Source organism: Cryptomeria japonica, chromosome 2, assembly GCF_030272615.1.
Source record: "Cryptomeria japonica chromosome 2, Sugi_1.0, whole genome shotgun sequence".
NCBI lineage: Eukaryota > Viridiplantae > Streptophyta > Pinopsida > Cupressales > Cupressaceae > Cryptomeria > Cryptomeria japonica.
In genome coordinates, this window is record NC_081406.1 from 242106745 (window position 1) to 242120838 (window position 14094).

Consider the following 14094-nt stretch of genomic DNA (forward strand, 5'->3'; position numbering starts at 1 on the left):
AGGGGACGGGCAGTAACCCTGACGAAGATCACCAAGAACTGTTCGAAGGAGAACGAGCACTCACAAAAGATTTCTCTTGCATCCTTCAGGCGGCCATCGAAACACACGTACGGAGGGAAGCCACCATTGAGGCTGTTTCGGAGGATGCTATGTGGAGCACGCTTGGTGTAAGCCCGGCGGTGAATCGGTTGATGAGCAATTTGCCTAACCTTCTGGCTCAAGCATTTTTGGCTCTTCAAAACCGCAGAGAAAACACCTACCGTGAGAATCGACGACAGCAAATCTTACGAGAATTTCATGAGCGCCAGCATGACGGACGTAGAGAAGACCGACGAAGGACAAATAATCCTTAAATTGTGAAGGGAGAGAAATAAAGAACACTGTTAGAAGTAGAAGAATTATGTTGATTGTATACAAAAGAATGAATTAATAAAGACGTGTTGTGTTTTGGTTTGTGTGTTGTGAAACATGAAATTGTACCACAATTAATGCCCAATTTATTGAATAAAGACAGAAATAAGAAATTAGAAACCGACGAGTGGGAGGCTGCGTAGAAGGCTTTGATTCTGGAACGTGTAGAACGTAGACGGAGGCTGAGGCAACTTGCCGAAGGATGACTTGCCGAAGGGTTGCCCGAAGGGAACCAAGGAGGTGTCACGGAAGGTGCAGAAGCCGAGGGGAATTTCTACGCGTCACCAGACTACTGTAGAGCGAGAAGCCTCGAAGAGTTTCTGAAGGAAACTAGGTTACGGAGAGAACTAGTTGAAGAGACTCGAGATCGGTTCAAAAACTTATCTCTCACGCCACAAAGGGAGGATCACCGAAGGGAGCCGGGCACGGGTGATGACGAAGGGGAAGCTAACCGCACGGTAGGTACAAGGCAGAACATCGTACCTTCGGTCACCACCACAGGAGACATCAGCGGCATCGGAGGGAGCAGCGCCGGAGGGCAGACATAGCCACAACCACCTCCAAGTGGACGATTTCCATCAATGGCGACCAAACAGAAGTTGCCCAAATTCAACGGGGATAGCAAAGATGATCCCGCACGACATTGCCGTACATGCGAAACCATCTGGACAGCCAACGGGGTGACTGACCAGGATGAATGGATGAAGCAGTTCCCCGCCACACTGAGAGGAGTGGCTATTGACTGGTATTCAGATTTGGATAAAACCGGGGTAACTACGTGGGATGAATTGAAGAAAGCACTCGAGAAGGAATTTCGGCTCCTCCGAGATGATAATGAGATAGTCTCCGAAATTTATGGAACAAAGCAAGGAAAGAAGGAGACCGTATGGGCATATGGCCGCTGGCTGAAGGAATTAGTCAGAAAGATGGAAAGCCAACCGGCTGATGGCTTAAAGAAGCGGTGGTTTGTCGAGGGTCTGAACCCTAAGCTACGACGAAAGATGAAAATTGTGCCTCCGACATCCTACGAGGATGCATACAACCGGGCCATGGACTTGAAAAGTGAAAATAAGACGGCCAAAAAGAAGAAGAATAGATCTTCGTCATCCTCGGAAGATGATACGTCGGAAGAAGAGAGTAGCAGTGATGAGAAGCCGAAGAAGAAAGTCACGGCCCTTCAGAAGGATATGGAACAAATGTTAAAAGAGTTTAAGACAATGAAGGGGACCACAGGCAAGGATGATGAACTGTGGTGCACGGATTGTAAGGAGAGCGGCCACGCAAAGGGTGCCTGTCCCAAGAAGGCATTCTGTGACATCTGCCAGATCATGGGACACTCTACGAAGGAATGCCCATACAATCTGAAGGCACGTAACCAGCAAGTGATCTTTGCACATGAGCAGCCCTCCACATCGGATTCAAACAATAATGCATCTTCCAGAGGCTACCGAGGAAACCGACGAGGCGGACGGGGGAATAATAATAATTCCACCAGAAACAGGGTCCAATACGATGCGAAGGGATGCTCGATGATTCAATGTAGGGCTTGCAATCAATGGGGTCATTACGCACGAGAGTGTAATAACAATGACACCGCTCAAAAGCTATGTCGGTGGTGTGGCCCCGGTGACCATGAAGATGCCAATTGTCCGAAGTCTGGCGTAGGGGCCAATCTGATTGATATCGAAGGCAACACACGGGGTAAAGAAGCCATCCTTGCTCTTACCCGAGGGCAGGCAAAGGAAGCCCAATACCCCCATCCCCGCACGGAGAAGCAGAGAATGACGGAGGCAAGGGAGGAAATAGAAAGGGCCATGAAAGCCCAACGGGGAGAGACACACGAGTCATCTGGACCCTACTGCACAGACGCGGAGAGGAACATTGTACGGCAGATGCTCCAAATGGAGGTACCTGTGAAACTGGAAGACCTCCTACACACCATACCGCAATTGGGGATAGTGTTGTTGGGCACAAAGGTTGATAAACCCAAACCGAGAGACATGGACGCTCCCATACTAGGAAGCTCGGCAACAAATCCAGTTGTACTTACCGTCAACAATGGCCGACACCCAGCTGTGGTGGAGATGGGCATCCTGGGCACCATCCTGGCAAATACTATAGTAGACGGCGGTTCCAGAGTAAATGTCCTTCCGGAGGACACATGGAAAAAGCTAGGAAAACCCACTCTGTGGCCACCTACGTTTAATCTGCTAGGTGCAGACCAGCACGGGATTAAGCCCCTCGGCATGTTGATGGCACAGCAAGTCACCGTGGGTGCACAACCTTTTGTACTCGACTTCGTGGTCATTCCATTGAAACAGAAAGGGTATGACGCCATACTTGGAAGAGGATGGTTGGTGGCTGCGAAAGCAAACCACAACTGGAAACGAAATACACTCTCGATGGAGAGCGGAGGCAAGAAATTCACTATTGATCTCCGGATGCAGTTGGTGAGCGAGGAACTTGCCTCTTCCTTGGGATTTGAATCCGAGAGGGAAAATGACCCACGAGACGAAGGGAGAGAGGGGATGGACCCAGATGCCGAAGGCATATTAAAAATCGGAGGTTGCTGTTCGGAGGATGACACAGATTCACTAAATGGATTGTTCCACTGGCAGCAGGAGGACTATGAGATGTTCTCACCCTCCTGTAACGTATTAAGCGTCGAAGTAGAGGAACTAGAGCAACCAATAGAGGTGTACTTGCCAGAATACAAAGAATATTGGAAGGGAGACGCCCCAAACCCTGGCGACGTAGATAATCCGAAGAGTGTTGGCAACGATTGGAACCCTATGTGGAAGACCGCAGTATTCAAAATCTTCATTATTCTTCTTCTTCTTATGTACGGGAAGGAGACCATGGTTCCTATAGAATTTGTGGTTCCAGGTCTTCGGATGGCCATGGAAAATAAACTTGCCACCAATAGGTTCAAATTGAAACCCTACCACGAGAAGCGCGTAGGGGACCCGAGAGGCCGGAAGGACACTCGGGAGTCCGGAGGGACACCCGAGAGGATGGAAGGGGACCTAAGAGGCTGGGCAAGCAACTCGAGAGGCACGGGACAAAAGCAGGAGACTTTTGGGCGAGGAAAACCGAGAAGGATGAAGAGCTATCCCAGAGACAGGGGACTCGAGCCGAAGACTCTCTAGACAACTTGAAAAAAAAAAAAAAAAAAAAAGAAAAGAAAAAGAAAAGGGAAAATGGTCACCGTGTGGTGGAACCACCGACGGTGGCACCACCGTGCGGTGGAACCACCGACGGTGGCACCACCGTGCGGTGGGAGCCATCGAAGGCAGTCACCAAGCAGCCCGCGAAAGAATAAAACGCCGCCAAACATCAAAGACACCGCACAACACCACCGCGACGAAAGAACAAAACAATCCAGCACACCGCCATCACCGCACAGCAAGGGGTAAAGGGAAGAAGACGCCGAACACCGCACCACCACGCGACGCGAAGGGTAAAGCACGGGCCGACCGCCACAGGTAGACCAAGCAGCTGCACGATTGGAGATGCCAGTGCTGTTGTTGACCGGAGGTATGTCCGTACGATAAGAAGGGTGTCGACCACACGGGAAGGTGGCCGCACAATCAGAGGTGCCAGTGCTGTTGTTGACAGTACAGGGAGGTTGTATGGCCGGGGTGCCATCAGGGACATTACAGTGCCTAAAAATAAAAATAAAAAAAACGACGACCAGATTTAAAATGATTCGCTTGAGTTTGAAGCCAGGACACTGGAAATTCAGAGTGGAAAAGAAGGGTTTTTGGCATCTTAAAATATCATAGAAATGCTGTGCGCCATGGACTTTCGTATGGTTCTGAGGGTTGTAAATTGGTGTTGGCGGCGGGGGCGCTGCCCCTCGACCCCGCTAGGGGCGTTGCCCCCAGACCCCCAGTTTATTTTTGAGCTACAGAATACCACGGGAAGTGTTGTGCTTGTCCGTACTGTGAGAAAGAAACCTGCAGCTGAGCATTGGTGGGGAAGAAATAAGCCGTAGAGGGAGACGGATTTGGAGGTTGCGAACAAACAGAGTTTGAGGGAAGGCATTGCAGGTCCGCGCAGTCGTACGACAACAGGGAGTTATTCAGTTCAGTTTTTAGCCTTTGGGGAGTATGATGGATGATTTGAGGTGTCTCCTAGTATTTGTGCCAGCGGATTGTGGCCACCTCCAGGCATGACTGGTACACTTTGAGGAACTCGGAGTATGTCTCGGTTGGACGTGAGGTTGCCGTGGTGGATGCACAGAGGGATCGGGAGGAGCTGACCACCAGGTTGGAGGCACTAGTCGCGTGAGACTTAGTTCAGCGTACCCAGGAGTTGGATGCCGGGAGAGCAGCACGGGTGGCTATCGAGGACAAATTGGCTAGGGAGACAATATCAATTGAGTAGTAGTTGGTGGAAGCTGAGACTGAAAAACGTGTTTTGTAGACAAGTTTGGGTTAGGCACAGGAGGACTGTGATGGCCAAGGAAGACATATTGGTGAAATCCGCACTTGAGCATCGGATGGTAGCAGAAAGGGGTTTTTAGGCGAGGACACAGCAAGTGTATAAGATCCGGGCCCGACTGGCGTCAGTAGTTCCTGCCGTTCATCTCTAATTTGTATTAAGTCGTCGGAGTCGACTTCTTTTCTTGGGGGGGATGATGTTACCGGGAGTAATCATTATGTTATGTTGGTATATTATGTTTATGTTGTCGTCGGTAATAATGAGTTACGGTGGTCAGTTAGTTAGCCGACGGGTAGGTAGTTGGAGTCGCGACGGTTGTGTCGCACCCCTTCGGCTGTCATATATTGTACCACCTCTGGGTGTTGGAGGACATGTAATGTTGATGACAGAATATAATAGGAACATCTTTTGACATTAATGGCAAGCTTATTCTGGTACTTCTTTTGTATTTGCATTGTGCATTGCTGTTCGATTTCTGTATTCTTCCTGTTTACCCAGTGAGGTAAACAGTGTTGATATACATATAATACTTTAGAAAACAGTTCTAAAAAGATGTACAAGAATTACAATTTTGATTTTACAAATGAAACTTTTGCAAATTAGTAAAATACTTAAGTACTACTAAACTGTGAAGTGAACATTAGCAATTCAACATTGCGAATTCAAAATTTATATTATATTCAAGATTTCATGATGATGATTGCAATGAGTACAATGAAGATCATATGATGTCAAAATAACAAAGCGGGCTGAAGTGAGGCCTCTAATCATCCCCAAAGTCAAACTACTCGTCACTAGAATTGTTGGACTCCACACAGTCAAGCTCCGCCAAACTAATAGCAACCAGCCCTACCTTGGTAATTGTAGCATCATCATCAATCTGTCCTAGCTCCTTTGGCTCTACATCCCACTGTGCTCCTAGATACTCTTTGTACAAAAGTGTCTTGCGATCAATGTGATGCAAAGAAATATGGATAGCCACAAGCTTCTTTACTCTCTAAGAGGTAAGTCTATTCGTCTTAAGAGAGTGGATGAAGCTATAAGTAGACCGGCTGCTCTCAAAAGCTGAATAACTAGATCCCCTAGACAACAATCGAATGGCTAGAGTGGTAGTCAAAGAAATTGGTCCTTGGCAATTCCAGCACAAAATGGGGTCTTCCTATGCCATAATTGCCATATCCATCTTGTCTGCCTCAAAATAACCCCTAAGAGGCAAATTTTGCCAGCTCAACACAAATTGTGCCAGTCTATATAGGATCATACATCTTTTCAATGGCTGTAAATAACTATCTTCACCTCAACATCTTGTATGGGTGTAGCTCTACTAGGTCTTTGCTTGTACCACTTGGGGTTCAATGCATGGCAGCTGTGTGCAAGAGAGTGTTGAGCTTCTCCCATCTCTGATGTATAATTGGCTGAATGTACTCATTTTAGAATGCTAGTGTGTGGTACTTCTCTCACATAACAAGCTTAGTATCAATGCATTCATACACCTTTCCAAGGCTAGGTTCATTGGCATCCCCATATCTGATGACCTGGGAAATTGGAGTAATGATGGAGACTATATATATTTTGCATCAACTCAAAAAACATCACTCTTCACTACATCTTTCATCGCCTTCCACCGCTTTGTCTTGGACTCGGGTCATCGATTCTATTCTGCTGTCATAGCTATTTGCTGTAATACCTCTTCCAACTCAAGTATTGTCTTCAAGAGAATGAAATAGGATGCATATCTAGTTTTGACAGGTTCCAAGATCTCCTTTTTAGAGAAGCTCCTAAAGAGTGCATGTGAAGTGTGGTGGTTGCAGACAAACATTTGTACATCTCTACCATCATTGACCACTGCTTCGATCCAATGAATCTTTCCCATGTCCTTGAGTGCATTATTCATGGCATGCACACAATAAAGAGTCCACCGAATATGTTTATAAGCTGCCTCAATTAACTTCCTTGCAGCTTTGCACACATGGGCCATTTTTGTCACATTTTGGACCACATTTTGTGGCCAGACCTCCTCAATAGCATCCTTGAGGATTTCTGTCACATCTTTGCAATGCTTTGAACAATCAACTGCCTTAAGAAAATATGGGCCCTCTATATGTGTAACCATGATATTGATGAGTGGATAATGCCTAATGTTCATCCACCCATTCATGACTATACTACATCTAGTTGCCACCCAACATTCCTTCATTTTCTCCATTAACACATTTATCTTGGAATAGTTCTTATCCATGATTTTGGTCTTCAATTTTGTAACCCTTGGTGACACATATGATGGTCTTGCTCTTGCTACCGTTGCCATTGCCTCCTTATAATAAGGAGATCGAGCCACATGGAATGGAATGTCATATGGAATTTCGACATCCCAAAGACGTTCCCGTCTGTTTTTCATGAGAAAAGCCCACAAGCTTAGGCATCCAATTTAAAATATAATTTAACACCTTTTGAATGAGCTATTACACTAAGTTGCCCTTATAATATTTCCCAATAATAGACAACTTAAGTGAATTGATTAAAGATTAGCTCATTAGCTGATCCAGGTTGCAGAAAGCACAGCAAGTGCACGTATTTCTATAGATGGAGGTGTATCCCCTTATTTATACACGTATGCATAGAGAAAGAGATGAGCAATGAATGTTAACAGATTGATAGAGAAAGAGACTAGCAATGAATGTTAACAGATTGATATAGATGGAGGTGTATCTACTTATTTATACATGTATTTCTATTATGGCATAAGGAAAATCAACACTTTATTGCTTATATGATTGACATGTATTCAATGTTGATTCAAGTAGCATCGATCAGATAAAACCATATACCTATCTGTTTACATCAAATGAAGAAAGACGGTAATGCAGATATATATTTCATATGAATGATTCATATATCGAACCTCTTCATTATCGAACTACAATTAATACATGTACAAACATTATCGGGTTATATTAGAATTGACCCGAATTAGTTATCGGGCTTGTTTGCTTTGATACCGATTCATTATCGGGTGTGTTTATATCATCTGTTATCATTTACAATGGCACCGATTAGTTATCGTAGACACCGAATGGATCGGTTGCCATCTGTAAGAGTCACGACCAAGTGACATCTTGGTCGGACATAGACATGTCCGATCAAGGTGCCACTTGATCGTGACTACCTTACTATATATGCATCATTCAAAAGAAAGGGGATGACATTGAAATCGATACATGTTCATCCTCCATACCTGCAGCAAAAGAAAGACAACAATATTATTGTCAGTCATAATACCTAAATATTAAATACACCATCCTGCATATAACTTGTTCATTAAATTGGAAATTGCAATAACATTTACATGGTATCAGAGCCAATTTATCGAACTTGAGGCTATTCAATTTTGTGGAAAATTTAAGAACTAGTTTATATCAAGCATTCTATTTCTCTAATGGCTAATGCTATGAGATTCAAAGATAGACTTGGTGTGGGTGATGATTTCTCCGCATGGAAGTTCAGAATCAAGATGATTCTAAGGGAGAGCAAAGTCGAAACTTTTATCAAGACTGAATCTACGGAACCATAGACCGAACCTGACAAAACATCATGGTTAGAAGGAAATGAAAAAGCAATCAAGATTATTGTTGATGGGGTGAGAAATAACATAATGCCCATTATAAAGAAACATGAAACGGCTTTTGAAATGTTCATGTGAACACATTTGAGATATCAAATGCAAGTCGAACTCTGGCCTTGAAGCGAGAAATCAATCATATAACCATGAACAAAGGAGAGACAGTAAACACCTACTTCATGAGGATCTCAACTCTAAGAGATGAACTAGCAACTCTAGGATATGAGATCCAAAGCAATGAGTTCACACTCATTGCTCTAGATGGGTTACCTAGTGCATGGGAAACATTTGTTCAGGAAACCAGTGCAAGGGACAAATATCTTGAGTTTGAAAGACTAAGAGATGACTGTCTCCAAGAGGAATCTAGACTGAATAAGAAAGGAATAAAACATAAGAATATAGATGAAGACCTACAAGTCCTAAACACTAACTCCACCAAGCAAAACAAGAAAAGGCAGTTTAGGAAGAGAAAAGGTCGTCAAGGCAAGAACACTTCAAAGAAGGACTTATCTCACATCCAATGCTACAGATGTGATCAGTTCGGACACTATGTTGCAAAGTGCCTGGAAAGAACCAAGCAACATGCTACATTTGCCAAAGTAGGAAAGACTAAAGGGGAAGATGACTCCGGAAAGTATGTATTCTACTCAGCACTCACAAGCCAAGCTTCTAATAGGATCAACTCATGGGTGATTGACAGTGGTTCATCCAGGCACATCACAGGGTTTAGAGAAGTACTTGACTCCATGACAGAGGAAAGTAATGAGGAAGTAACCATCAGAGATGACTCTAGACATCCAGTCAGAGGAATGGGAACCTGCACCATCAAATTGAAGACAGGCATATCCTTAGGCTCGAAGGAGTACTATATGTCCCCGACATCAAAAGGAATCTAGTCTCTATATCGGCACTGGAAGATAACGGATACAAAGTGACATTCATGGACAACAGAGTATTGGCTTGGCCAAAGAACTCTTCCATCAAGAAGGCAAAGACCATTGGACAGAGACAGGGCTATTTGTATGAGTTGTGCACAGAACCCGATCTAGCCCTAATCCATGAAGCCACTAATGCAAATGAAGTTTGGCATAGAAGATTAGGCCATCTGAATTTTAGGGCTTTATCTTCAATGGGAAACCTTGTCACAGGTCTACCTAAGTTAAAACAAGATCATTCAGGGGCATGCAAAGGATGTGCCCTAGGTAAAAATACCAAGGGTACATTCCAAAATAGTACTAGGAAAACTAGTAAAGTTCTAGAGTTAGTTCATTCTGATGTATGCGGACCTATGTCCGTACCCTCTCTAGGGGGATTCTTGTATTATGTAATATTTGTTGATGACTACTCTAGGAAGACTTGGATCTACTTTCTGAAATGCAAAGAATCAGAAGAGATCCTCTCTAGTTTTAAAAAATTTAAATCACTAACTGAAAACTACTCAGGAAACAAAGTTAAAACCCTAAGAATTGACAATGGGGGAGAATACACATCAGATTCGTTTAGAGAATTTTGTAGAGATGATGGGATTAAGAGGGAGCTTACTATACCTTATAACCCCCAACAAAATGGGGTAGTTGAAAGGAAAAATAGGACTATAGTCGAAGCTGCCAAGGCCATGATTCTAGATCAAAACCTTAACACAAATCTCTGGGCAGAAGCATCCAACACTGCTGTATATATACAGAACAGATGCCCACACTCCCATCTTGAAGATAAAACTCCTGAGGAAGTATTCACTAAAATTAAGCCAGATATCAGCCACCTTAGGATATTTGGGTGTCTTGTCTATATCCATGTACCTAAAGAAAAAAGACTAAAACTAGACCCTTCTAGAAAAAGAGGAATGCTTGTAGGATATAGTGAAACCTCCAAAGCCTACAAAATCTATGTACCTGGTCAAAGAAATATTGAACTAAGTAGGGATGTAATCTTTGAGAAAGACTTAGCCTTCAAAAGAGCTCAGAGCTCCATAGAACCTGAAATCTATGTCCCTATTTCTAACTTAGATGAAAATCCTGCTCTTGAGTTTCAGAGGGAGAATCTAGATGAAACTGAAAATGAAAATGAACACTCACCTAGAAATCTCAAGAAAAGACCACTATGGGCCACCAAAATAGTAGAAGAAGCTTAGAGGTTTGCTGCTCCTTCAGGAACCTTCAAAGAAAGAAAAAAGCCTAATAAATTTACTACCTATGTTGCTCTTATGAATGATCTATCTAAAAATGAACCTGACAATGTAACTGATGCCCTTAAACATCAAGTATGGAAGGATGCTATGTCTGAAGAGTATCAATCCATAATGAAAAATGATGTATGGGAGATTGTTCCTAGGCCAACTAAGAAATCTGTTGTTTCTTCTAAATGGCTTTTTAAGATCAAACATGCAGCAAATGGCAGTATTGAAAAACATAAGGCAAGATTTGTAGCCAGAGGGTTCTCTCAAAAGGAAGGAATAGACTATGAAGAGACATTTGCTCCCGTAGCCAGAGATACCTCAGTAAGGACTGTGCTAGCCATTGCAGCAGCAAAGGGATGGAAGGTACACCAAATGGATGTAAAGACAACTTTTCTTAATGGAGAGATCTCTGAAGAAGTATACCTAGAGAAACCTGAAGGGTTTGAGATTCATCATGCAAAGTCTCATGTGTGTAGACTTAAGAAAGCTCTATATGGGCTTAAACAGGCTCCCAGGGCCTGGTATGAAAGAATTGACAGATCCTAATCTCTACTACAAATAGAACAAAGGTGATATGCTAATATTGATTTTATATGTTGATGACTTATTAATCACAAGAGAAGATAACCTTATAGATCAATGCAAGAAAGATCTATCCAAAGAATTTGATATGAAGGATTTGGGATTCCTTCATTATTTCCTAGGGTTGGAAGTATGGCAGAATCCTGATAACATTATTCTAAACCAAGGCAAGTATACCTTGGACATCTTGAAGAGATTTGGAATGCTAAATTGCAGACCCATGACCGCTCCAATGGAAACCAATCTTCATAAACTTAAAGAAGCTGCAACAGAATCACCTTCTACTGACCCCACTCTATACAGGCAGATGATTGGGTCTCTTATGTACCTAGTAAATACAAGGCCAGATATCTCCTATGTAGTGAATGCTTTGAGTCAGTTTATGTGTGAGCCAAAGGAGATACACCTGGTTGCAGTAAAACACATTATGAAATATTTACAAGGCACCTTAAATCTTGGTCTCAAGTATGAGAAAGTTGATTTTAATCTACACGGATTCACAGATTCAGATTGGGTTGGAAGTGTGACTGGCAGGAAAAACACCTCTGGGTGCTACTTCAGTTTGGGATCAGCCATGATATCCTGGATCAGCAGAAAGCAGTCTTTTGTAGCGCAAAGTTCCACCGAGGCCGAATACATTGCGGCCTCCATGGCTGCTCGAGAAGCAGTGTGGCTTAGAAAGTTACTTGTGGGATTGTTTGGTGATCCTATGAAGCCTACTATTATCCATTGCGACAATCAAAGCTGCATAAAACTTTCAGTGAATCCAGTGTTCCATGATAGATCCAAGCATATTGAGATTCCATACCATTACGTGCGAGATATGGTAGACAAAAATGTGATCCAATTGGAGTATGTGAATACAAGAGACCAGATTGCAGATATTCTGACCAAACCCCTTTCCAGAGTGAAGGTTGATCACTTCAGAAAAGGTTTGGGTATGATAGAAAGGTAATCTGTTTTGTAACCTATACTTGCATATCAATAAGATGTTTAATGTGTAAACTTCTTTGTCGTGTTAGGACTTCTATGGGTGTAACCCCCCGTGTTCATATTCAAGAAGTGACGACTTCTCAAATATTGTACACTTGTATGGGAACATCATAAGGTGACGATCTTATGATGTTCAAACCAGTTATTGTGATAGGATCTCTGGTATGTCATGGATGTGCCATGATTGTGTTGTGATATTACATTTGAAATAGAATGCTAGTGCACTTATCACAACTTGGATATGTTGAAAATTTAATTATTTTCATATGATTATCCTTAGTATTGCGTGTGTAGGCAATACTGATATCATGTGCTTAGGTGATATCATGTCATTACAAATTGACTAACCTCTTGTATCACATGTTTAGGTGATACTTCATAATTGAATGGTATAATCTTGTGTAGAGTAAGATTATGAAACTTCATAAGGAATCCTGACCATTATAAGAAATGAGATGATAGATATGGTAACTTTATCTTCCCGAGCTAAGAGGGAGTGTTGATTCAAGTAGAATCGATTAGATAAAACCATATACCTATCTGTTTACATCAAATGAAGAAAGATGGTAATGCAGATATATATTTCATATGAATGATTCATATATCGAACCTCTTCATCATCGAACTACAATTAATACATGTCCAAACATTATCGGGTTATATTAGAATTGACCTGAATTAGTTATTGGGCTTGTTTGCTTTGATACCGATTCATTATCGGGTGTGTTTATATCGATCTGTTATCATTTACAATGGCACCGATTAGTTATCGTAGACACTGAATGGATCGGTTGCCATTTGTAAGAGTCACGACCAAGTGACATCTTGGTCAGACATGTCTAAAAGACATGTCTGATCGAGGTGCCACTTGATCATGACTATCTTACTATATATGCATCATTCAAAAGAAAGGGGATGACATTGAAATCGATACATGTTCATCCTCCATACCTGCAGCAAAAGAAAGACAACAATATTATTGTCATAGTCATAATACCTAAATATTAAATACACCATCTTGCATATAACTTGTTCATTAAATTGGAAATTGCAATAACATTTACATTCAAAGGGTGTATCACAATATTGATAATGCAGTGGGTCTGATAAAATGGGTTTTGTTTACTCTTTTGGTCCTTCGTGGATGTTAGGTTTATTTCGTTCTTACTGAGAGATGATTTATAAACAGTTATGAACAAGATGCATAAGTTTTCTCCACTAATGTTTTTCAGTTTGTAATATTTGGCATCATATGAAAATAAAAATTGCTTTTGTTTATTAAAGATTGAAAATACTAATAAGAAGGCCACCCTATAGGGTCTAGAAATATGAGTTTGCAAAGAAGTCTTGGTTGGACTTAACCTGACTCAATATAAGTGAAATTTTGGAGTTCTTGGAAAAGAATGTATACTTGCATGATTGTTAATACCAGAAAAATAATGTTCTGTATGAGATTGCTGTATAAGTTCTATACTGTTGTGGTAGCTTTCTTGATCTTAGTAATCACAGTTGTAATATGTTGAAGTGTGTTGTGCTATTGTTTATATGTAAATATGGTAATATGCTTTAATCTTGTGAATTTCCATTTATTTAAAGTTGCAGGCCAATTGTATCAGGACCTTACAATGCAATGTTGTTTCTGTTTTATAGGTTTTGGGTTATAGGGGAGCAATTAGCAGCTTACGTGAACAAGCTAGCCATAAGCCTTCTATTCCCTCAATTCAAGTTGATGTCAAGCTGTGTCAATCAAAGGAGAATCTTAGAGTTTTCCCATCATTGCCAATCAAGGTGAGCATGGATTGTGAAGCAACTCCGTTGATGCTACTAGTTTTACTTCTTTAAGTTTGTGAAGGTTTTTTCTCTTTTA

The 14094-nt window shown here is 42.1% G+C and overlaps 1 protein-coding gene across 2 annotated transcripts in view; it reads left to right on the top strand.

Annotated features, from left to right (window-relative positions):
• LOC131063290 (glutamine-dependent NAD(+) synthetase) overlaps positions 1-14094 on the top strand; it is a 154721-nt gene that overhangs the window by 83182 nt on the left and 57445 nt on the right. For both annotated transcript variants that reach the window (XM_057997074.2, XM_057997075.2), the window contains exon 6: positions 13878-14015. In XM_057997074.2, the coding sequence (XP_057853057.2) occupies positions 13878-14015 (138 nt within the window). The remainder of the gene's footprint in view (positions 1-13877; positions 14016-14094) is intronic.